Source organism: Manis pentadactyla, chromosome 4, assembly GCF_030020395.1.
Source record: "Manis pentadactyla isolate mManPen7 chromosome 4, mManPen7.hap1, whole genome shotgun sequence".
NCBI classification, from domain to species: Eukaryota; Metazoa; Chordata; class Mammalia; order Pholidota; family Manidae; genus Manis; species Manis pentadactyla.
In genome coordinates this window covers 51051082-51074647 of record NC_080022.1, presented here as the reverse complement: position 1 = coordinate 51074647, position 23566 = coordinate 51051082, and the positions used below count along the sequence as shown (strand labels likewise).

General features: G+C 36.8%; 1 protein-coding gene across 8 annotated transcripts in view; it reads right to left on the bottom strand.

The window, feature by feature from the left end:
- PATJ (PATJ crumbs cell polarity complex component) overlaps positions 1–23566 on the bottom strand; it is a 392045-nt gene that overhangs the window by 97208 nt on the left and 271271 nt on the right. For all 8 annotated transcript variants that reach the window (XM_057500268.1, XM_036911254.2, XM_057500269.1 and 5 more), the window contains exons 29-30: positions 23200–23291; positions 403–475 (exon numbers count right to left, since the gene is read on the bottom strand). In XM_057500268.1, the coding sequence (XP_057356251.1) occupies positions 403–475; positions 23200–23291 (165 nt within the window). The remainder of the gene's footprint in view (positions 1–402; positions 476–23199; positions 23292–23566) is intronic.

The window sequence follows — 23566 nt, the reverse complement described above, 5'->3', positions numbered from 1 at the left end:
ATAGATGAAAGCAATTATTTAAAAATACTTGTAATCATAGGTATTAAGTTGTTTTGAAACCATAAAGAAACAAGTATGATTCAGTTATTAAAAAAAGTTTTATAATAAATTCTGAAATGCCCAATTAGGACAAATCTATCTAGAAAAAACCTTAAGGAGCTCTGAGGAAGGTAATACTTATGCAGTTAAGTCCTAATGTGTTTAACATTGTTTTATATAACTTTATAACTATACCATAAATACTTTCTATTTTAATTAGGGAAATTTCTTTGTTAAATAAAGTCCATGAGTTTGGCATACCAGATACTAAAATACAAATACCAAAAACAAAATATTAGATTTGGGGGAAATGATCATGACAAACCTATCTAATTTCTACCATTGAAAGAGGGGCCATCTTACCTCAATAGAAGATGGGGAACTTGATGGTAATGGAAAGGGAGTAACAGCCATCTGATTGACTGCATCTTCATTTCTGTGGACATTAAAATAGGAAGAATCAGTACACAGTAAATGTTAAGTTAATGGTTCAAATTATAATCATTTCCTCAGTTTTCAGTTGAAAACGTATGCACAACATCTTAGAATTAAAAATACATGCAAATACCAATGCATTCGTTTAAGGAGACTTCAACACACTACTCACTCCAAAGGACAGATCAACCAGACAGAAAATAAGTAAGGACACAGAGGCACTGAACAACACATTAGAACAGATAGACCAACAGACATCTATAGAACTCTACACCCAAAAGCAGTGCGATACACATGCTTCTCAAGTGCACATGGAACATTTTCCAGAATAGACTACATACTAGGCCACAAAAAGAGCCTCAGTAAATTACAAACGATTGAAATTATACCAACCAACTTCTCAGATAACAAAGGTATAAAACTAGAAATAAATTGTACAAATGAGGCCCAAAGTCAGCAGAAGGAGGGACATAATAAAGATCAGAGAAGAAATAAATAAAACTGAGAATAATAAAGCAATAGAAAAAAATTGATGAAACCAAAAGCTGGTTCTTTGAGAAAATAAACAAAATAGATAAACCCCTAGCCAGACTTATTAAGAAAAAAAGAGAATCTACACACATAAATAGAATCAGAAATGAGAAAGGAAAAATCACAACGGACACCACAGAAATATAAAGAATTATTAGAGAATACTATGAAAATCTATACGCTAACAAACTGGATAACCTAGAAGAAATGGACAAATTTCTTCAACCTTCAAGACTGACCCAGGAAGAAACAGAAAATCTGAACAGACCAATTACCAGCAATGAAATTGAACTGGTAATCAAAAAACCACCCAAGAACAAAATGCCTGGACCAGATGGATACACCGCTGAATTTTATCAGACATTTAGAGAAGACATAATACTCATGCTCCTTAAAGTTTTCCAAAAAATATAAGAGGAGGGAATATTTCCAAACTCATTCTATGAAGCCAGCATCACTCTAATATCAAAACCAGGCAAAGACATCACAACAAAAGAAAATTACAGACCAATATCCCAAATGAACATAGATGCAAAAATACTCAACAAAATATTAGCAAACAGAATTCAAAAATATATCAAGAGGATCATACACCATGATCAAGTGGGATTCATCCCAGGAATGCAAGGATGGTACAACATTGGCAAGAAAGAAGTTAAACTGTCCCTGTTTGCAGATGACATGATATTGTACATAAAAAAACCCTAAAGAATCCACTCCAAAACTACTAGAACTAATATCTGAATTCAGCAAAGTTGCAGGATACAAAATTAATACACAGAAATCTGTTGCATTCCTATACACTAATGATGAACTAGCAGAAAGAGAAATCAGGAAAACAATTCCATTCACAATTGCATCAAAAAGAATAAAATACCTAGGTATAAACCTAATAACCAAGGAAGTGAAAGACCTATACCCTGAAAACTACAAGACACTCTTAAGAGAAATTAAAGAGGACACTAATAAATGGAAATTCATCTCATGCTCTTGGATAGGCAGAATTAATTAATATTGTCAAAATGGCCATTCTGCCTAAAGCAGTCTACAGATTCAATGCAATACCTACCAAAATACCAACAGCATTCTTCAACGAACTGGAACAAATAGTTTGAAAATTCATATGGTACCACCAAAGACCCCGAATAGCCAAAGCAATCCTGAAAAGGAAGAATAAAGTGGGAGGGATCTCGCTACCCAACTTCAAGAAAGCCACAGTAATCAAGACAATTTGGTATTGGCACAAGAACAGACCCACAGACCATTGGAACACAACAGAGAGTCCAGATATTAACCCATGCATATATGGTTCATTAATATATGATAAAGGAGCCATGGATATACAATGGGGAAATGACAGCCTCTTCAACAGCTGGTGTTGGCAAAACTGGACACCTACATGTAAGAGAATGAAACTGGATTACTTTCTAACTCCATACACAAAAGTAAACTTGAAATGGATCAAGGACCTGAATGTAAGTCATTGAACCATAAAACTCTTAGAAGAAAACATAGGCAAAACTCTCTTGAATATAAACATGAACAACTTCTTCATGAGCATATCTCCACAGGCAAGGAAAACAAAAGAAATAATGAACAAGTGGGACTACATCAAACTAAAAAGCTTCTGTACAGCAAAGGACACCGTCAGTAGAACAAAAAGGCATCCTATAGGAAGGGAGAATATGTTCATAAATGGCATATTTGATAAGGGGTTGACATCCAAAATATACAAGGAGCTCACAAACCTCAACAAACAAAAAGCAAATAATCCAATTAAAAATTGGGCAGAAAATCTGAACAGACACTGCTCCAAAGAAGAACAGGCACATGAAAAGATGCTCCACATCGCTAATCATTAGATAAAATAAATTTAAACCACAAGGAGATATCACCTCACACCAGTTAGGATGGCCAACATCCAAAAGACAAACAACAAATGTTGGCGAGGATGTGGAGAAAGGGGAACCCTCCTATACTGCTGGTGGGAATGTAAATTCATTAAACCATTGTGGAAAGCAGTATGGAGGTTCCTCAAAAAACTAAAAATAGAAATTCCATTTGACCCAGGAATTCCACTCCTACGTATTTACCTTAAGAATGCAGAAGCTCAGTTTGTAAAAGACATATGCAGCCCTATGTTTATCGGAGCTCTATTTACAATAACCAAGAAATGGGAGCAACTGAAGTGTCTATCAGTAGATGAATGGATAAAGAAGATGTGGTACATATACACAATGGAATATTACTCAGCCATAAGAAGAAAACAAATCCTACCATTTGCAACAACATGGTTGGAGCTAGAGGGTATAATGCTCAGCGAAATAAGCCAGGTGGAGAAAGATGAATATCAAATGATTTCACTCATCTGTGGAGTGTAAGAACAAAGCAAAAACTGAAGGAACAAAACAGCAGCAGACTCACAGAACCCAAGAATGGACTAACAGTTACCAAAGTGAAAGGGACTGGGGAGGATGGGTGGGAAGGGAGGGATAAGGGGAATAAGGGGCATTACAATTAGCACACATAATGTAGGGGGTTGGGACACGGGGAAGGCAGTATAGCACAGAGAAGACAAGTAGTGACTCTATAGAATCTTACTATGCTGATGGACAGTGACTGTAATGGGGTATGTGGTAGGGAGTTGATAATGGGGGAATCTAGTAACCACAATGTTGCTCATGTAATTGTATATTAATGATACCAAAGAAAAAAAAAAGGCTTTCCAGCTGTCTTCATTCCAGTCAGCAAGAAGAAAGGGGCTTACTTTTTTTAAGGAAACTTCTTGTATATTGTGCCTACCATAGTTGCTTAAACCCTTTGTCCAAAGTTATTTTCATGGTCAAATGTATTTATATTCTGATGACCAAGTATCCCACTAAAAATTGGAAGTTCTATTACTGGGAAAGGTGGGTAAATAGATACAGGGTTATAACCAGGAACTTCTGCCACATGTACCTTCTGCTACTTCCTGACACCAACCTGCCATTCTAGTCAGACACTCCTGTTGTCCATTTAAACAAACTTTAAAACACTCCAACCCACAGTTGTCTCTGTCCTTTAGACTAGAGGAACTGTTGATTTAGCAATCAGGTACTTATTTTGTAACAGCCTTATTAATGTGGTCTTAATGATTACAGCATTATTTAAATTATCCTCCTGGTCTAATCCTCTCAGCTAGATCTAGAGAAGAAACTAAGTCCTGTATATCCTGCCTCCCAATTGCTGTTGCCTGGCATGTTGCCTGGCACATAGCACAACTTAATGACTGTGTTCTAGTTTACCTAATTGGCTGACAGCAACAACCTGGAGTATATCACATCTATTCCTTTATTAGTATATCACATTTATGATCCTTTTTAGGGAAGGATTATGTGTCATGTGTTATGATGATTGCATCCCATCTCAGTTGCATATATACAGACTGAAGAAGACAACACAATAATAAATGTGTTAGATGTCTAAAAAAAAGAAAACAAATATATACTTGGTTTCAAGCATACAAAGCTATTAGAAACAAAAAGAGATGTATTACTCAATGGATGCTAAGATACAATTATTAGTGACAGAGAATGTTGATGTTAGGAGCTAGCCAAATCCTGCTCAGTAAGCCTGGTGTTGCAGTGGATAATTCTGGAAAGGCATCAACTCTTTTAGCACTGCAGAGTATAAATTTTTCAAATGGGCATGTGTAACCTCTAGGCCCCATTAATGTCTACAGCATTTGGTTCTTTGAACTGGAAAGGTTCCCAGCCTCCTCACTTGGCTTCTAACTTTGTTCTGCCAAATGGAGGATGATGGGATGTCTATGACAGGCCCTGCACTGGTGGACACCATAAGGAGGAGTGACGGATGGTGAGAACAGAGGTCCAGATGGACAATGCTTTGCGGGTTACATTAATTCTACTCCTCCTCATCCTAACTGGAGCAGAGAAGGCGGGAGCTGAAACTCATCGCCAGGGTGACAGGCACGGAACAACTCCCAGAATATCGCTTCTGATTATTTGGGCCTATTTCCACCACATTACTGGCAAATGGTAGGCCGTGGATCCATGGGAGATCTATCTTTCACTATTCATTCATGATGTATGACCAATATAATTATCTCAAGATTTATGTGGTTTGACTTTAGGTTTCACAATATAAACCAAGGAAGCTCACAAAAATGCTTTTTCCTGGTGTGCAAAGATCTAAGACTGTTCACAGATCTCTCTCTGTGTGACCAGTGTATATAGGCTAGCCACTACCTGATTTAGGAGGACACTCAGAATCCAATTCCATTTTATTTTTCACTTCTCACCAATTAAAACAAAAAGGCCCATTGGTCCATGTCATTCCTGCTTCGGTGTTTTAATCATACCACTGCCTTTACCTGAAATGCCTTTATTAAATTTAAAATCCACCCAACCTAGTCTTCCCATGTGAGTTCAATAACCTCAACTAGGTGAATTATTCCCATAAGCTCAAAGACTGACTATATATTGATGTCTTCCAAATTCACACAGTTCAACAGCATCTTTTTTTAAGCTTAGGATCTGCATATGCAACTCCTACTTTATATCATCACTAGATGTTTCACAGGCATCTCAAATAAAATGGAGCTCTTTATCCCACTCAGTGTCCAGAGGATTCCATAATCAATCTTCCTCACCTGAGTAAACGTCAACAATATCTGCTCAGTTGTTCAACCAGGAACCTGGGAATCATTCTTGAAACCTGTCACCCCTTAGCTGTAAATCCAACTATCAAGAAGTCTTGCTGATTCTGCCTTCAAAATGTATCTGGAGTTTTTCCACTTCTTTCCATCCTGTCCTTGTGCAAGCTATCATTTCTTACTGGAATTAAGGTAACAGCAACCTATCTGGTTTCCCTACGTACAGTCTTCATCCTCTCTCCAGCCCATTCTTCACCCAGCAGTTATTACCGTTCTAACACAAGCTTAAAATTCTCCAATGGCTTCTTATTGCACTTAGGATCAAATCCAAAATTGTTAGGGAGGCTATAAGGCCCGAAGCACCCTGTCCCCAGCCACCGCCGCTGGGCTCCTCTCGTTGTCTCCCGCCCACTCTGCCTCAGCCCAGCTACACAGGCTTTCTTTTCACTTCTTGGCTGAGCCAAGCTCCACCTACCTCCGACCTTCTCTCACCCTGTGATCTCCTGCTCTGCGTGCCTGTCACCCCAGTTCTTTGTCTGATTTATTCCCACTTCTTCTTCATAGTTCACCATTAATGTTATTTCCTGAAACAAGCCTTTCAGGATGAACATTATATGCTTATAACATCCTATTCAATTACAGAAGTACTGTTCCTTTCATAATTTACCTGATTTATAGGCACATTTGCTTCAAATCTGTCTTCCCACCTAGATGGTAAGCATCTAAGGATAGGACTCATGTCCTTCCTACTCTCCATTACATCATCTGGGCAAACACTGTGTCTGGCAAACAGTTTGTAGTTATCATAGTTATTTTTTTTTAATATAAAGATCACTCACTTCAATAGGGAAACAGAAGTAGGAATTTCAGGGCCAGAATACCACTAACTCGCTGTGCGATTTGGGGGAAATCACTTTTAAGAGTTTCAGTTTCCTGATCTCTTATGTATATAGGTTGAATTGTATGAATCCTAAGCTGATGCAAATTCTTTGTGGAATGAGGCCGAGTATAAATAGAGATGAAGTCTAGGTACCACTTCTTGCTCTGACCTTCTCAGATTTTCGGATTATACAGCATACAAACCAAACCAAAACAAAAGGGAGAACAACTAAAACCGTCAAATGACACAGTGCATGAAGAATACATTTTTTTCTGACAGCATTACAGATGGTTGAGCATGCACTATTATGTTAAGAGATGGCTACTGTTTTTCAGGAGTAGAATTCATTCCTCAGCAGTTTGCTCATACATAGAAGTAATCAGGTACCCCAGGATAAATAATAGCATTTTCCCAGTGGTAATTCCCTTTCTCATTCAGTTTCCCCCATCGAATAACACAAGAGAGCTCAGCTTTAGTTTCGAGCTGAAAGCCAACAGGATGTGTCTGCTCCAGATTCAGAGCTCCTGGGGCGCAGTATATTTGGCAGTAATTAAGCAGATGGCTTTTCACATCTCTTTCAAAGGTTACCAGCATTAAAAATATGGCAGCACATAAATTGTTATTGAGAAATCATGATTAAGTAGACGAAGGTAGCTCAAATCAGCCAAGTTATCCCTTCATAATTTAATGATTTTCCCCCCAAATTAGTATGACTTTAATGGCCTTTAAAGCCTGTATTAATTTTTTTAAACCTCACAGAATTAAGCACCTACAATTACTCTCAATGGAGAGAAGAAAGCTGCTATAAGAAGTTACAGTTCATAATCCTTTATAATTCACTTACTAGTGAGTGTTCACACACCTCAACATTGAGCAAGTGGAGGAGACCTGATGAGGTAGCAATTTAAAAGAAAAAGAAGTTGGAAGAGGGAAGCCAAAGGAGGGGAGGCATTTCCACACAGAGGAGCAGTTCAACTGAACGACCTCTGGAGACCCTGACCCCTCCTGGTCTATGATTCTCATAAGGGAAGAAATATTTGCTTTATAATTAACCTTTCCTTTCCAATATAATTAACATAAATTCCTTAGGCCCGGGCGCCCCATACAGGACACAATCAGGAATCGTAGCTGTTCATTGGTGTTTTCATAATTACCTTTAACAGCTGCTGGGAGAGAGATAATGGAGTTCTGCCATGGATGAGAGCGAGACCAGTTCTCCCGAGTCCAGAGCCCTGTGGGCGCCCATATTGTGCTTGCCGTGCTCTGTTAACCTTATCTGCGCTGTTCGTTCTTCCTCTCTAAGCACGGGGATGGTATCTTAGCTCTTGGCATCCCCGGCTTGTAGCAGGGCACCTGACAGACAGTAGGTGTACTGGGGCTGGATGAAAGTGATCTTTACAAGGCAGGAGAAAGATAGCAAAGCAGGACTATCAAAACTATGCTTTATGCTTTCCTAAGTCTGTCAGCGAGTTAATGACAAGAAGCTGCTTGTAATCAGTCAGCTATCAGCATTTTTTGGGTGTCTGCCAGCTCACAGTGATTCCTGTGATGGGCTCCAGTGGCAATGTCTACACTGAGTAATACTGCCAGCCTGCCTTAACCTCACTGGGTTGACACCCATTTCATTTTGGGCCAATCAGATTCTCCCTCCCAAGGACTCAAAATTTAGAACAGACACACAGAGGTCAGGAGAGTAGTAGCTAAGTAAGACCAACGGAAGTGCTCAAGGCTAAACAGGGGGTTCAGAACTCCATTCTGCTGACATCCCTAAGTCACCCTGGTTCCTTCTCTTCAGAGTCTTAGTTGTTTGGCTCCCTCTTAATAGTCCATGTGACATCCCTGTATTCTTATAATACATTCTCCTTTTAATTTAAGCTGGCTAGAGTTTACTTTAGTTGGTGAAAACTCAACAATAAGCTCAGATTTTGTTTTGAATATATATATCAGTTTATTTAAAAATATTTATATTACAGATACAAGGATGAATAAAACATGATTCCTGCCTTTGATGATATTAGCAATTCGTGAGGAATACAACTAAGTAAATGGATAATTACAAAAGTGGAATTACTATCCAGGGACTGTCAGATAAGTTTTTCTCCAAAAGGAAGCTAGGAACACCCCTAATTCAGTTTCTTGTTTATAGAATATATCTATATTTATAATATATACACATTCTGGATCCTGATCTCAATTCTACTTTGTTATACTCATATTGGTAAAAATCATGCAACTTGTATTACGAAGAATTCTAAGAGGCTTCCTGAGAGTCCTGCCCCCTGATTTACAGACTGAAGAGGAGGAATGTCACTTTCATGATTAGGTTATACTGTATGGCACAGCTGACTGTAAGATGAAGGGAGATTATGTGGCTGGGCCTGACCTAATCACATGGGCCCTTTAAACCCAGAGATTTCACTTCTCAGAATCTCAGTGTCCTGACCTCATAAATTAGTAGTTTGGTTACATGAATTCTAAGGAATGTCTGGGGGTCAGAGAGAAGAAGTAAGAAATTAGAAGAAACTGTTTCTGGCTTGAGGATGGAGGACACTGTCCGGCAATGAGTGTGAATGGCCTCTAGGAACAGAGAGCAGTCCCCACTGAGACTCAGCAAGGGAACAGAGACAAGCAGAAGCCTGAAAGTCCATTTTTCTCCAAGGCTCCAGGTGAGAACTCAGCCTGGCCAACACCTTGATTTCTGCTTTGACACCCTGAGCAGAGAACTCAGCCACACTGTGCAGACTTCTGACATACAGACAGAACTGTGAGCTAGTAAATGGGTGTTGTTTTAAGCCCTTAAATTTGTGGTAATTTGTTACACAGCGAGAGAAAACTAATATACAACAACTCTTTACTTTGGACAGCGTGGTCACCAGAAACAAACATTTGAGTTTGTACTGTGTACCACTGTTATAAATGCCATCCATAGATTAACTCATTTAACCTTCATAACTCTTTATGGTAGCTACAATTATTTTCTTCATTTTATGCAGAGGTTAAGCAACCTGACCAACCTCACAAAGCTAATAAATGGCAGAGCTGAGATTCAAACCCAGCAGCCTCATTTCAAAACCTACTCTTTTAACTACTGTACCACAGTGTTTCCCATTTTAATTGCCTGTCCCTGAGCCACATATGTCTTCTCTCATACACCCAAGCTGCTAATAATCCCAGACCCACCTTTGGGGAAAGTTCTACTAGGTCACAATTTACTCTTAAAGCTATTTCTTAATTTTCCTTAGGCTGAGACACATGCAAGTTACTAAGTTTGCTCACTCTAATTCTATCAACTTTCCATACTTAAATTCTGAGTGTCATATCTCCATTACCCATCCTTTATATAGAGTATATAGAGATAATGAGTATACGGTACATTTTTTAAAATTAAGGTATACTGATATATATTATTATGAAGGCTTTTACAACATTCACCCATATTATCAAGTCCCCCCACCACACACCCCATTGTAGTAACTGTCCTTCGGTGTAGTAAGATGCTGGAGTCACTACTTGTCTTCTCCGTGCTGTACTGCCTTCTCTGTGACCTACCTATATTGTGAGTGCTGATTACAGTACCCCTTAATCCCCTTCTCCCTCCCTCCCCCCCCAACCCTCCCCATCCCTTTCCCTTTGGTAACTGCTAGTCCCTTCTTGGAGTCTGTGAGTCTGCTGCTGCTTTGTTCCTTCAGTTTTGCTTTGTTGACTATACAGTGCTTTAAAATATTCATTGTGTTTGCTAGTGTAAGTAGAGTGGTGAAAACCACAGTGGAGTGTAATTCTCTCAGTACTACTCTGTGATAGCTACTATGGCTGTTCATACATCCTCTGGCTTGTATGTTTCTTCCCCTTTCAAGTTGTGCCAGTACTTGATTAACTATGTTTACTTTTTTCTGCCTTGGGAATCCCGGAAATCCATGTGTGAAATGGAACCTATGTTGCCTTGGGTATTTGAATGGTCACAGTGAGCAGAAGGGCCCACTTGCTGAGCCCCAGTGGACAAGTAACATGAGAAAGAAATAAACCTTTGTTGTTTTAAACCACTGAGATTTGTGGCTATTATTTACCGAAGCATTACTGAGTCTATCCTGACCTAAACTTATGCCAACCAAGTTCATTCTATATTAATTAAAAAAAAAGTCATGCCTCTCGCTTCCTTATTCAGAAGAGTTAAAAACTGGAAACAACCCAAATGTTCACCTACAGGAGAATGGATGAACAAATTGTGTCATATTCATAGATTGGAATATTATCCAGTAGTCAAAGGAACAATTGATATACATAACAACATGAATAAATCTAAAAAAAAAAGGTATGTAAAATGAAAGAAACCAGACACAGTAGAATAAATCTTGTTTCATTCTATTTACATGAAGTTCAAGAACAGTTAAAAGGAATATATGGTAACAAAAATCAGTTAGTGTTGCCTCTGGGTAGGAGGGATTGATGAGAAAGGATCACCAAGAATCTTTCTGGGGTGAATGGAGCTTCTATATTTTTGTTTTGGGTGATGGTTACACAGGTGTATATTTTGTATTATTGAAACTCACCAAACTGAACACTTCAAATCTATTGCTTTGAGTATAAATTATGACCAATTAAAAAATTAATTTGTGATTATATGTAGTGTAAGATAACTATGCTATTCTGAAAAGAAATCTAGACCAAGGCAGACATAGCCAAAGGTACAGAATCTATCATTGATAAGATGTAAGCAAGATATTAAGCCACTTTTAAAAATCTCAGCTTAACATAAAATTGGAATACCTTTTAATAGAATTTTTGTGATATACTGTAAATATCAAAGTACCAAAGCACAACAGTAGTTAACTTTTAATATTTTAACTTTAAAGTTTTATGGTTTTATGATGTCTCAGTCTCACATGCTTAAATTTCGGTGCTAAGTCCTTAATTACCATTAATTCATTCAGTCATCTGCCCTTTTATCCAAAGAATCAACAAGTTCAATGTTTCATTCTAAGACATCATCTTCTCTTTTCTTCTTGTCCTGTAATTCCCATCCCAATTTATATACTTCTAATGTTGTCTGTGCTATGACAAGTGGCCCTCCTGCTTTCCTTGTTCTGCTTTCTATGGTTCCAATCAATGCAATCACTCCCTTCTCAACTGTGAAAACCACTCCCTGCAACCAAGCCTGAAAACTGACTCTGACTAACCCAACATCATAGAGTTCCCTTTCTTGGTGTTTGTTTTGCCTGATGTATAATTATTTATCTGCATGTCTTGTAAGTTTTTGGAGAACTACTTACTTAACTCTATGGTCTTAGCATCTGACATACATAAGGTACTCAATAAATGCTTGAATTAAATTTATTCATGCAGTTTAGACTCATTTTTTTCCTATGTAAGTCTACCAGGTAGCGTTAACTAGCTTTTGTTGCACTCATTTCTCCAACAGTAATCTCTCTCTCCTCTGAATTTCTAAACTATTTACATGGCTTTTCTCAGTTACTTCATTCTATCTTTCTAAGAATACTTCACTGCATTCTTAGTAGCACATATATATGTTTATTCCTTATCCATCAAAGTTGTAACCATAATTCACATTGTAATAAGAGATTCCATTAACAAGCTATTTGAAACATCAATCCAACAACTATTGACTAATTCCTTAGGATAAATATGAGATACTTTCTCCAAGATATATTTTGGTCAAAAGAATGATTAATGGACTATGAAGAAAACATATGTACCCTTCAGGAAAGTACAATAAGCCCACAACAATTTCTGAATGAGGAAAAAAACCTAATGCAATGGATGATACATGCATGTGTTGTAGCATGCTGTCACTTTTCATTTACCAGGGTCTGAATATCTCCAAGGAGCATTCTACTTCTGAAAGTGAAAGTGTATTCCATCTAAAATTCATCTGGAATCTCAAAGGACATCAACTAGTCAAAATCTTGAAAAAGAAGAAAACAGTTGGAGGTCTCACCCCTCTAGGTTTCAACACTTACTACAAAGCTATTGTAATCAAAACAGTGTGGTACTGGCACAAAATGACAGACATACAGACTATTGGAAAAGAATAGAGAGCCATGAAAAAAAAAAACTCTCACATATGTGGCCAAATGATTTTCAACAAGGGTGCCAACAATATTAAATGGAGGAAAAGATTATCTTCTAAACAAATAGTGCTGGGAAAAATGGTTATCCATATATAAAAGAATGAAACTGGATCCTCCCCTTACACTGCATAAAACTTAATAAAAAAATTAACTCAAAATGGATCAAAGATCAAATGTAAGAGCCAAAACTATAAAGCCCTTAGAAGAAAGCAGAGGAAAGCTTTATGACATTGGATTTGGCACTGATTTTGTGGATATGACACCAAAAACACAAGCAACAACAAAAAATAGTTAACCTGAACAATGTCAAAATGAAAAACTACCATGCACCAAAGGACGCAGTGAACAATGTGAAAAGGCAACCTATGGGATGGGAGGTAATATTTTCAAACCATATATCTAAAAAGGATTTAGTATTCAATAACATATAAAGAATCCCTAGAACTGAACAACAAAACAATCTGATTAAAAAACAGGCAAAGGAAAAGACTACAGGAAAAAAAAAAATAGGCAAAGGACTTAAAAAGAAATTTCTCTAAAGAAGATATACATATGACCAAAAAGCACAGGAAGAAGATGCTCAATGTCACTAATCATCAGAGAACTGCAAATCAAAATCACAATGATGTACCACCTCACACCCAAAAGGGTGGCTATAATAAAAAAAACACAGAAAATATCAATGTTGGTGAGACTATGGAGAAATTGGAAACCTTGTCCACTGTTGGTAGGAATGTAATATGGTGCATCTGCTATGGAAAACAGTGTAACAGTTCCTCAGAAAATTAAAAATAGAATTACCATATGATTCAACCATTCCACTTCTGGGTATACATCCAAAAGAACTGAGAATAGAGTCTTGAAAAGACATGTGTACATTCATGTTCATAATAGCATTGTAAATAGTAGTCAAAAGGTAAAAACAACCCGTGTCCCTTGACAGATGAATGGATAAATAAATGTGTCATATACATGTAATGGATTCAGTCTTCAAAAGGAAAGAAATTCTGACATGCTAAAACACAGATAGACCTTGTAAACATTATGGTAAGTGAAATAAGCCAGTAACAAAAGCACAAATACTGTATGATTCCAGTTTTATGAGGTACTGGTACAGATAAATTTAGAGACAGAAAGTAGAATAGTAGTTGTGAGGAGCTGGGGGTGGAGAGAATGAGGAGAGATTTTTTAACAGGTACAGATTCTAAGTTTTGCAAGATGTAAAGAATTCTGGATGTAGATAGTGGTGATGGTTGCACAATAATGTGAATATACTTAATGCCAGTAAACTGTACACTTAAAAATGGTTTAAGATGGTAGATTTTGTAATGTCTATTTCACCACAATTAAAAAAAAAAAACTAAGCAAGACCAAAAAAGTGCAACTGTGATGAGAATGTTTGAATTTTACAGAGTATCACTTAAAATCATTATTGTTTTTAGGATTTCTCTGCCACTTGGAAATTCACTTTCACTAAACCCATAGGATCTTATTTTATGCCAACAAAATGCATTAAATCAAAAGCAGAAGTTATATACTTGAATTTAGCCTAGACTGATGAATTTAGATACCAGATTTAATTTTTCTGCAACTTGTTCTAAAATAATTACAACTACAATCTCCTGCCTAGAACATCATTTAGGTACATACAAAAAAAAAGTTGAGGAACACATTAACACAACTAATTAGGGCTATGAATTAGTTTCTGATTATACTAAATATAGTGATATGAGACACTTGAGGACAGAAAAATAAACCCTACATGTGCTTTGTTAATTGAAACATGACACTGAATTAACACTCAGTCAGGAAAACTCCATGTAGATGAACCAGAAGTAACATATTAAACAAAGCAAATCATTACATCTCAGTGGAAGCACAACTTTCTGAAAAGATTCCAGGAGATATTTCTAACTGTATCAACAAACTGAATAGTTTCCAATTTCCAACTGGAAGAACCCATCAAAATACTTGAAATATATTGAATCTGAAATAAATGTTCAATGATAGTGGAATTATAAACTCTATTTACTTGGCATTCTAAATAATGTCAATCAGTAATAACGGCTGCTGGGAGTAACTCAGCATTCAAGACCTGCATTTTACAAAGGTAGTCCCGGGCAGATTCTAAGTAGCTGTTGCCAGTTGTGCAGAGGAAAAGGTGTCTCATAATATATTTGGCAGTGCAGGTTGGTGGATGATTTGATGTGGGGTGCTTAGGACTGGATGGAATAGATGACTTAGCCTAGTAAGTTTTTCATAGATATTTTCTAGAAGATACTGTAGTAGATACCCTTGGCCATTCCCCTCTTTATCCTGGCTGGCAAGCCCAAATGTTCACATATTCAGCCCTCACCATAAGGCCATGTGGTGGGAAGGGGGTCCTCCCCACGACCCCAGGTAAAAATCCAGCCTGATTCCTGGGTTAATCACGGTAATCTCATTTCCAGAGCCAGTAAATGGTTTGGCCATGGAAACATGTCCTATTGGAGATCCTCAGTGAGACTTGTTCAGTGGTCTTGTGCTCTGCTAAAGTTTAAAAGATAAAAACTTCTCAGAATTGAGGCTGAAAGCCTACATGTGACAAGAAAATGTGAAAAGGAATCAGATAGCTCTCTGGTTGCTCATAACTTGTTCAGATAACTCACTTTTATCACCCTTCCCATTCATTAGAACTCTTTGGCAGCAAGCAATAGAAATTAATTTGGGCCCGCTTAAGAAAAAGGGGCTTTATTAGAGAGATACTGGGATCTTACAAAACATAAGCAGGCTACACCATCAGATTTGGAACAGATACGAATTAGGAGACCTCCAGAAGACAAGGAAGCAGGAAGCAGAACGATAGAGCAGAAACCTCTGAATAAGACCCAGTAGCTCCATGAACACCATTCATATAAAATCACTCACATTACTTGCTTCCTATTCTAAGCCTAAGGTATCATATTGCCCAAGCTGAGGTCACATGACCACCTACTGGCCCATAATACAATACATACACTCTGTATGTGTATGTGTGCTTAGAGAGGGGATTCTATTTAAGAAAAGAGTTTTTCTACAGAGAAAGAAATATAAATATTGACTAGAAAAAAAAAACAAAGAGAAAGGGAAGAAGAAAGAGTAAAAGAAAGAAAGAAGTTAAAGAAAGACTGACACTCAAAATGCCCACATCATCTCTATGACCTACACAAGCAGGCATTCATGAGTGCCAAAATAAGTGAAACAAATCTAGTCTTAATTCCCACAAGCTGGTACTATGTTAGGTAAGGGGAATAGCAAAGAAAAAAGTACCAATTCTGTCCACAAAATAATTAAATTGATTTCCAAAGATAACTTTACAAGTTATATAACCATACAAGAAAGATGGGCTTATTGTTTTGTAGCAACACTTCACTTAATTCACTGAATTCACCTAATTTATGAATGGCCCTGTAAAATTTTTGGTCACTTTGGTTGACTAACTACAACCACCCTCAAAAAAGGAAAATTTATGGCTACTGTGGATATTCCAAAGAATATGCCAAAGCAGCAAACTCTTGGATACCAATCTTAGCGATTTTTTTTTTTTGGATCCATCTTCTCAGATATGGACAACAGAAGCAAAAATTAACAAGTGAGACTATATCAAACTAAAAACTTTCATACAGGGAAGGAAGCCATTAACAAAATGAAAAGGTAACCTACTGAATGGGAGAAGATATTTGCAAATGATGTATCTGGTAAGGGGTTACTATCCAAAATATATAAGGAACTCATACAACTCAACAGCATACAAACATCAGACTAAAAACGGCCAGAGGACCTGAACAGACATTTTCCAAAGAAGTTATGCAGATGGCCAATGGACATGTGAAAAGATGTTCAACATCACTAATCATCAGGGAAATGCAAACCAAAACTACAATGTGATATGACAACTGTCAGAATGGCTAGTATCAAAAACACAAGAGACAAGTGTTGATGAGAACTGCAGAGAAAAGGGAGCCCTTGTGCACTGTTGGTGGGAATGTAAATTGGTGGAGCTACTGTGGAAAATAGTATGAACATTCTGCAAAAAATTAAAAATAGAAATACCATAAGATCCAATAATTTCACTTCTGGGTATTTACCCAAAGAAAATAAAAACACTAATCCTAAAAGACACATGCACCCCTATGTCTATTGCGGCAATTGTTTATACTTGCAATAGCCAAGATATGAAAGCAATACACACACACACACACACACACACACACACACACACACACACACACAGGAATATTACTCATCCATAAAAAAAGGATGAAATTTTATCATTTGTGACATGGATGGATGTAGAGGGTATTATGCTAAGTGAAATAAGTCAGAGAAAGACAAATACCATATGATTTCATTTAATCTAAAAAAAATGAACAAACAAAATAGAAACAGACTCATAAATACAGAAAACAAACTGAAGGTTGCCATAGGGGAGGGTGTGGGAAGATGGGCAAAATAAGGGAGGGGATTAAGAGGTACAAATTTTCAGTTATGAATAAGTCATGGGGAGGTAAAATACAGTATAGGGAATATAGTCAATAATATTGTAATAAGTGGGCATGATGACAGATGGTAAGTACACTTATTATTGTGAACATTTCATAATGTATATAAATGTTGAATCACTAGGTTGCATACCTGAAACTAATATAATATTGTAAGTCAGCTCTATTCAACAAAAATAAATTAAAGAATATGCCAGGCAGAGAAAGACAAGTACCATATGATTTCACTTATTTGTGGAATATAAAAACAAAGCAAAACAGAAGGAACAAAACAGCATTAGACTCATAGACACTGAGAAGTGACCAGTGGTTACCAAGAGGGAGTGGAGTGGGAGTGGGTGGGGGCAGGAGGTGGGTAGGAGTATTGCTGAACCACTTTGATGTACATTTGATTAAAAAAAAAAAGAATATGTATCAGTTCTTTCAAGATGATTCCAGAAATGTGTGACTCAATGGATTCATAACTGGATTAAATATACAACCTCCCAAGGTTACCACAGTATGTCAAAGGGAACAGTGCTTCTTATTTGGATCCATAAATTCCAATGTTTTTGACAAGAAAATCAAAACACAAAACACTCCAATTCCACCTTATTCTTAAATTAGTCTTATAATTTCTACTTATGAATATAAAATTAATAATTAAGATTACTATTTAAAATGGATAGTACAGGAAACAAGTACTGAATAAATTAAGCAAGAGTCAGCATTTCAGAGCACTTGAGAGACATACAGGGTCTACCGTATGGTCCACTAAACACAGAGGAGCCTTGAAATTGCCAGAGAGTATCTCTATTTTCTTTCTCCCTGCAACTCTAAATAGAGTTCAGTGCTAATGAGAGAACTCTTCCTCAAAAATTCTTGTCTTATATCCCATGGACGATATTAATCATGTACTTGAAAATGGGCATTGCATTCTTTAATGGTCCATGACAATCAGAAGGGTGCTATCTTACAGAACTGGAAAAAAAAATGACATACACTGCTGAACTCATCCAAAGGTATTTTCCTGACTTCTTTTCTCCTAGAAGTAAATGTGCAGGTATACTGTGTGTAACATCCAATTTCAGCAACCTTTGGGTTTCTGTACATACTATGACTTTGCTTATTTATCCCTGAGGTCTAAGCGTAAGCATCTTTCTCTGTGATACCTTCCTGTGGCCTCCAAAGACTAGGCCAGGTGTGTCTCCAATATATTCTTATAGTCTCATAGCATCTATATCACTGGACATGCCAGACTATTTATGCTGCCTCCTTCTTTAAGTGCAGAGACTGTGTCCTTTGCCTCCATGACTCCTCAGCACCAGCACAAGTAAGCTCAGCAAATATTTATTGAATAAATGCATGAGTATTTCTTTACGAAAGTAAAACTCATGGTTGTTCCCACTATCTTTTTTCCTTCCTATTCATCAAGGATATAAAGTAAAACATCAAGAGCATGATAAGGATTTTAAAAACAGGAACTGAATTTGCTGCTTCAGATGGACTTTTCCGACAGATGACTCTGACATTCACATTAATTTCAAGGCAATATCATCTTTTAGGATATGGTCAGAGGATAACGGGCCACACTAGATTTTTAATTACAAAATCAAGACATTTTTTTCAATCGACGCAGTAAGGTGGATCCCATGTGGAGTCCACTTATACTCAGTATGGCTTGACAGCTAGCATTAAATCTTTCTAAGGGTTTTCGTTTCACTTGGCCTCCTTTAGCCCCAGGAGTTTTTATACAGTACACACTTTCCACATGTAATTAAGTAATGGAGAGTGAGTTGTTATACATGACATTTAATTTTCAGTAGTGGGGGAAGGTATGACAAGAGCTGCAGGCAAGATCATTAATCTCCTTGGATCCCAGCACTGCCAAATATAGCAACTCATTCTTTATCGTATTAATATAGCTCTCCTTTTGCACTTAAACTGAAGTGCTATGTAGAGGGGATAATGTCAAATAGGAAAACCCAGAGAACTGCATATGTGGTACCTAGAAGAACCCAGACTATAATATATATCTGGATGAATCAGAGTAGAATAATTTCGTATATCGAAGTCCATGTGTGCTACAGGGCACAATTACAGGATTGTCCAAAATCTAATGATGTGGGGGTAAAAAGGAGAAAATATGGTTATGTATGTCATGTACACATAGCAGCTACTTGCTAATTTTCACTAAATTAGCTCACTTGCCCCCTGTGAATTATAGATCAGTTAGTGTATGAATAAATACCAGTATTATAAAAATGACAAGGATGTGATCACACAAATGTACATCACTATAGACTAAAGGCCCTAGTTAATTAAAATGTTGCCTGCAGCATATTTTAACAGCTTTCTATGATTACTGCTAATCATAATCCCAAACCTGTGGTCAGTTCCCATTTTTATCTCAGTTTGTCATTAAATTTGGAAAAAAGCTGCCAAGGTATAAAAGCCAAAAATTTCTGTATAATGGAAATGTACAGAGAATCAATAATTTCAACTAAGGAAGGCAATATCACCAAATAGAAGCACTAACTGTACAGAAATACAATTTATGAAAGTAAGTTTTAAAGTAACATTATATAACACAAAACAAGTTACTCAGTTTTAAAGAAAAGTATAATTGCGTCTTTTGTGCTGAGATGATTTGTATTAACTTCCACTTTTACTCAGTATGTAAAAGTGATAACAAATCAATATTTAATTGCTTCAGAATATGGTTTCAAAATAGGCAAATTTAGGGTTCTTGTAACAATAGTCTGAAGGAATAATATATAGGCAGAGGTTGAAAGACACATCTAAATTAGTAATGAGCTAGACAGCCTGAAGGAGAAAGAATGCTACATCAGATAGCACCTAAAATGCACAGGTTAGCCCAGAGACACCAATCTACCATTACACCCCAGTGTTGATGAGGTGATCGGCCTCAGAGCTGATGTGCAATACTTTCTTTTCTGATTTCCTTAAATGCTTTAAATTCTGGCACCATTTGATATCACTTACCTCAGTAAAATCTATTATAATATATTTTATTGACATGGAATTAATTCATGCTGATTAGATTTCTCTTCATACATTCCTTCATTAAACAGTGTCCTATTCCTTGTTCGAATGTCAGGCTGTGGTCTGGAGCCAGCAGCCATCGCCAACCCCAGAGAACTGAAAGGAGATGTTTTAGGCAGGCCGTGCCCATGTCTCTTATTCTAACATTTACCAGCAATGGTTTTATATAATGTCTGTGGTTATTTCTTTCTGTGTTTAATCATTATGATGTTAATTAAAGCATTCTTAAACTGTGAATGTGTTTCACTGAAAAAAATATTTAAGATTCCAGAATTAGACAAAGTATATATGAAGGAGTGGGTTTTCTTTTTCTTCCTCTGTCCTCCCAGATGACTTCCTTCCTTTTTATTTATCTCTTTTCTTCCTTCTTCCCTCCCTCCCTCCCCACCTTTTTCAGCCACCATCACAATCACCACCATCAATATTATCATCATCTTCATCACTGTAGCAGCAAACACTGTTGAGTGCATATTGCATTCAATTTATATGTTTTAACACATAGACAATTTATGAGATAGTTATGTAATCCCTATACTACAGATCAGGAAATGGACTAAGCTCATATGGCCAGGATATTTTAGAGCTGGGTGTTAAGCTCAGGCAGGGTGAATCCAGGGTTTCTTCATTTAATCACTAAGCCTTATAGTTCATTCTTGCTTTAGAAAAGAATTAATCATGTTAGGTAAGAGTTCTCAGTCAGATGAATAGTTCCTTCCCTTAGAGAAACTGAAGAATTAACTAATAGATAAAATGTTGGCACACAAATAACCAGATACATATCTACAGAATCAAACAAAAGGTTGTCAGAAATGTTTCTATTTCTTGATTTAATTTACACTCATTTTCCTTTATACAGTCTAAAAGTGGATATGACAGTAGGTTGTTCAAAATCATGCCTACATCTTTTTCTCTCTATGAAAGAAAATATAGAAAATCTTCCTACAATTATTTGGGAAACTAGTGGGGAGAAGGATTAAGGATGAGGAATTTTATAAAATAATGGGTTATATATCTATATGTATTTTTAAATCTACAAAATAAGTCAAATTAACTTACTATGACTATTGTCTTTGGAGAATAAATAATCTGGAATTGCTTAGTAGGAGCTGAAAGGAAATTTATTCAATAAAGATTTTTGAATGCCCACTATGCTCTAGGCACTATGATTTAATGACCATGTAAGAAAGATTTATAGCTGGATTACATGTTTTGAATATACACTGATACTTCTAATTGCTTAAAATCACTTCCAGTAAATCAGCATTCAGCAGCAATCTCAATCAGGCTTACACCATTAATTTACTGAACAAATTAGTTACTTGAGTCTGATCCCTCTGAACAATCAAAATTGAAATAATCAGACACTAAATTAATGGGGCTTTGTTACTATTATTAAAATTCTATTTAACTTTTTCTTCTGTATTCCTGATAATTCAAATTACTTAACCTTTCTTTCTTGAAGGAGGAGGATTCTATTTCCCAACTACCTAACTGCATTAAGTGATCTCCTTTGGCTCTTATTCAATTTTCTTTTTGCTCTCTTTAAAATGGGATGGCCTAGTGTAGGTAATAAAGGCCCCACAAGTGCTGAAGAGGCCACAGTAATGTTAATAACAGCCCTGGCAACAGTCACCACCATGTGCTGAGCACTTATGTATATATCTTCTCATACAATCCTCACCCAACTTCATACAAAGTTTTCAAGCCTTAATGGCCTGAACTCTTTTACTTATATGGACATCTCTTGATGGACATCTTAAGCTCTTGAATAGCTGACCTTTCCGTAAGTCCATTCATCTAACTCTAACGTTGCAACCTCTGGCAACATGAGAGGCAAAGAAACCCAGAAAGGATATTGGTGCCTCACAGAGAGCTTCACAGTGAATAAGCCAAAAATGTGTCTTAACACACAGAGACAGATTAGAAGGAAAGGTTGCTTCCTCTGGGAACAAGAGTTAAAAACTGGAAAGCCAGAAAATGCTATGGCATAGGTGAAAAGGGTGCCAATGTAGGGTTTGTTCAGGAGCAAAGCAGCAACAGCCTGTGAGGCTGACTGCAGGAAGGAATACTTGAGTCACCCATGTCAGTGCCATAGCTGGGACTTCAACTGCTCCTTAATCCTGGTGTTCCTGGGAATGGATAGGGCTTACTGACAGGTAATAACAGAGAGGGGAGGAAAAGAATGATCAAACCCATCATAAAATGCCAGCAGACACTCTCTCAGTTTTACTCTATGCTAGAAACTATGCTAGCATTTCAAAACTTTGAAATATTAAATGAATGAGGAAGGTATTTCATTATCCGCATTTCACAGATGATAACTGAGGCCCAGAGGACAAAAAAACAAAGGGGTCATTGACATACAGGGTTAGTTTTATCACCTAAAAAGAATTCCAAATTACCTGTCATTTCAGTCCAATAACAGGGAATCAGGCCTCATTCCATTGTTGATGACGCAACGATGGCTACCACCAATGAGGATTCCCAGTTCTGATTCATTTACAGTGAAAGGGCTGTCAGTTAGAGCTGATGGACAGCTAAATGTGGAGCCCCAAACACACCACATGACTACAGACAGCAGAGTTCACATGTGCTCCCCTCTGGATTTCTCACTAGTGCTCTTAAAATGAAGCTCCAAAAATTTTCCTGCCTATCCTCTGATGAAGACATTAATGAGTCAGCAAATGAATCATATGATGTCCCCCGGAGGAGAGGAGAGAAGGTTCTATTTATAGAGAGGATAATCAGATCCAGGAGGGGAAGAATTTTTAAAAATTGAAATACAAATGTGAGCCTCCACTACTAATTGTATCATGTGAAACATAAATAACAAAAAAACTTCATAACTAAAACAAGCTACTCTTCTTAAAGTGACAATTACAAAAGGAAAATGTATTCTTAGAAAACAGCAGTTTCGTTAGACAAACCAAAGATAAAATAGTCTTATGCAAATAATAACATTTCCAGAAGAGATCTTAGATTTTAGGAAAGCAAACATATCTATCTTACCTGATGAAAACCAGCTTGACCTTTGACGGAGCTGTCTTAATAATGGCAGATGCATTTTGGTGACTTCTTCCATACAGGATCTGATTATTTATCTGTTTGGGAAAAAATAAAATGCACTTGTAAAAATGCAATAGTTATATTTTGTATAAAAATACATATGTATAAACATACACATGTATGAAGTGTATATACTTGGAATTAAACAATGAAGTCCATTCATTTTTAAGTGGGTACATGTAGAACTCCTTAATTCTAAAAATCTTAATATTCTTTGTAATATGGATTCAAACACTATTTCTAATGAATTCTAGCTATTAAAATCTCTTGAATTTAGTGTTGAATGCAGTTATAAAGAATACACAGTCCT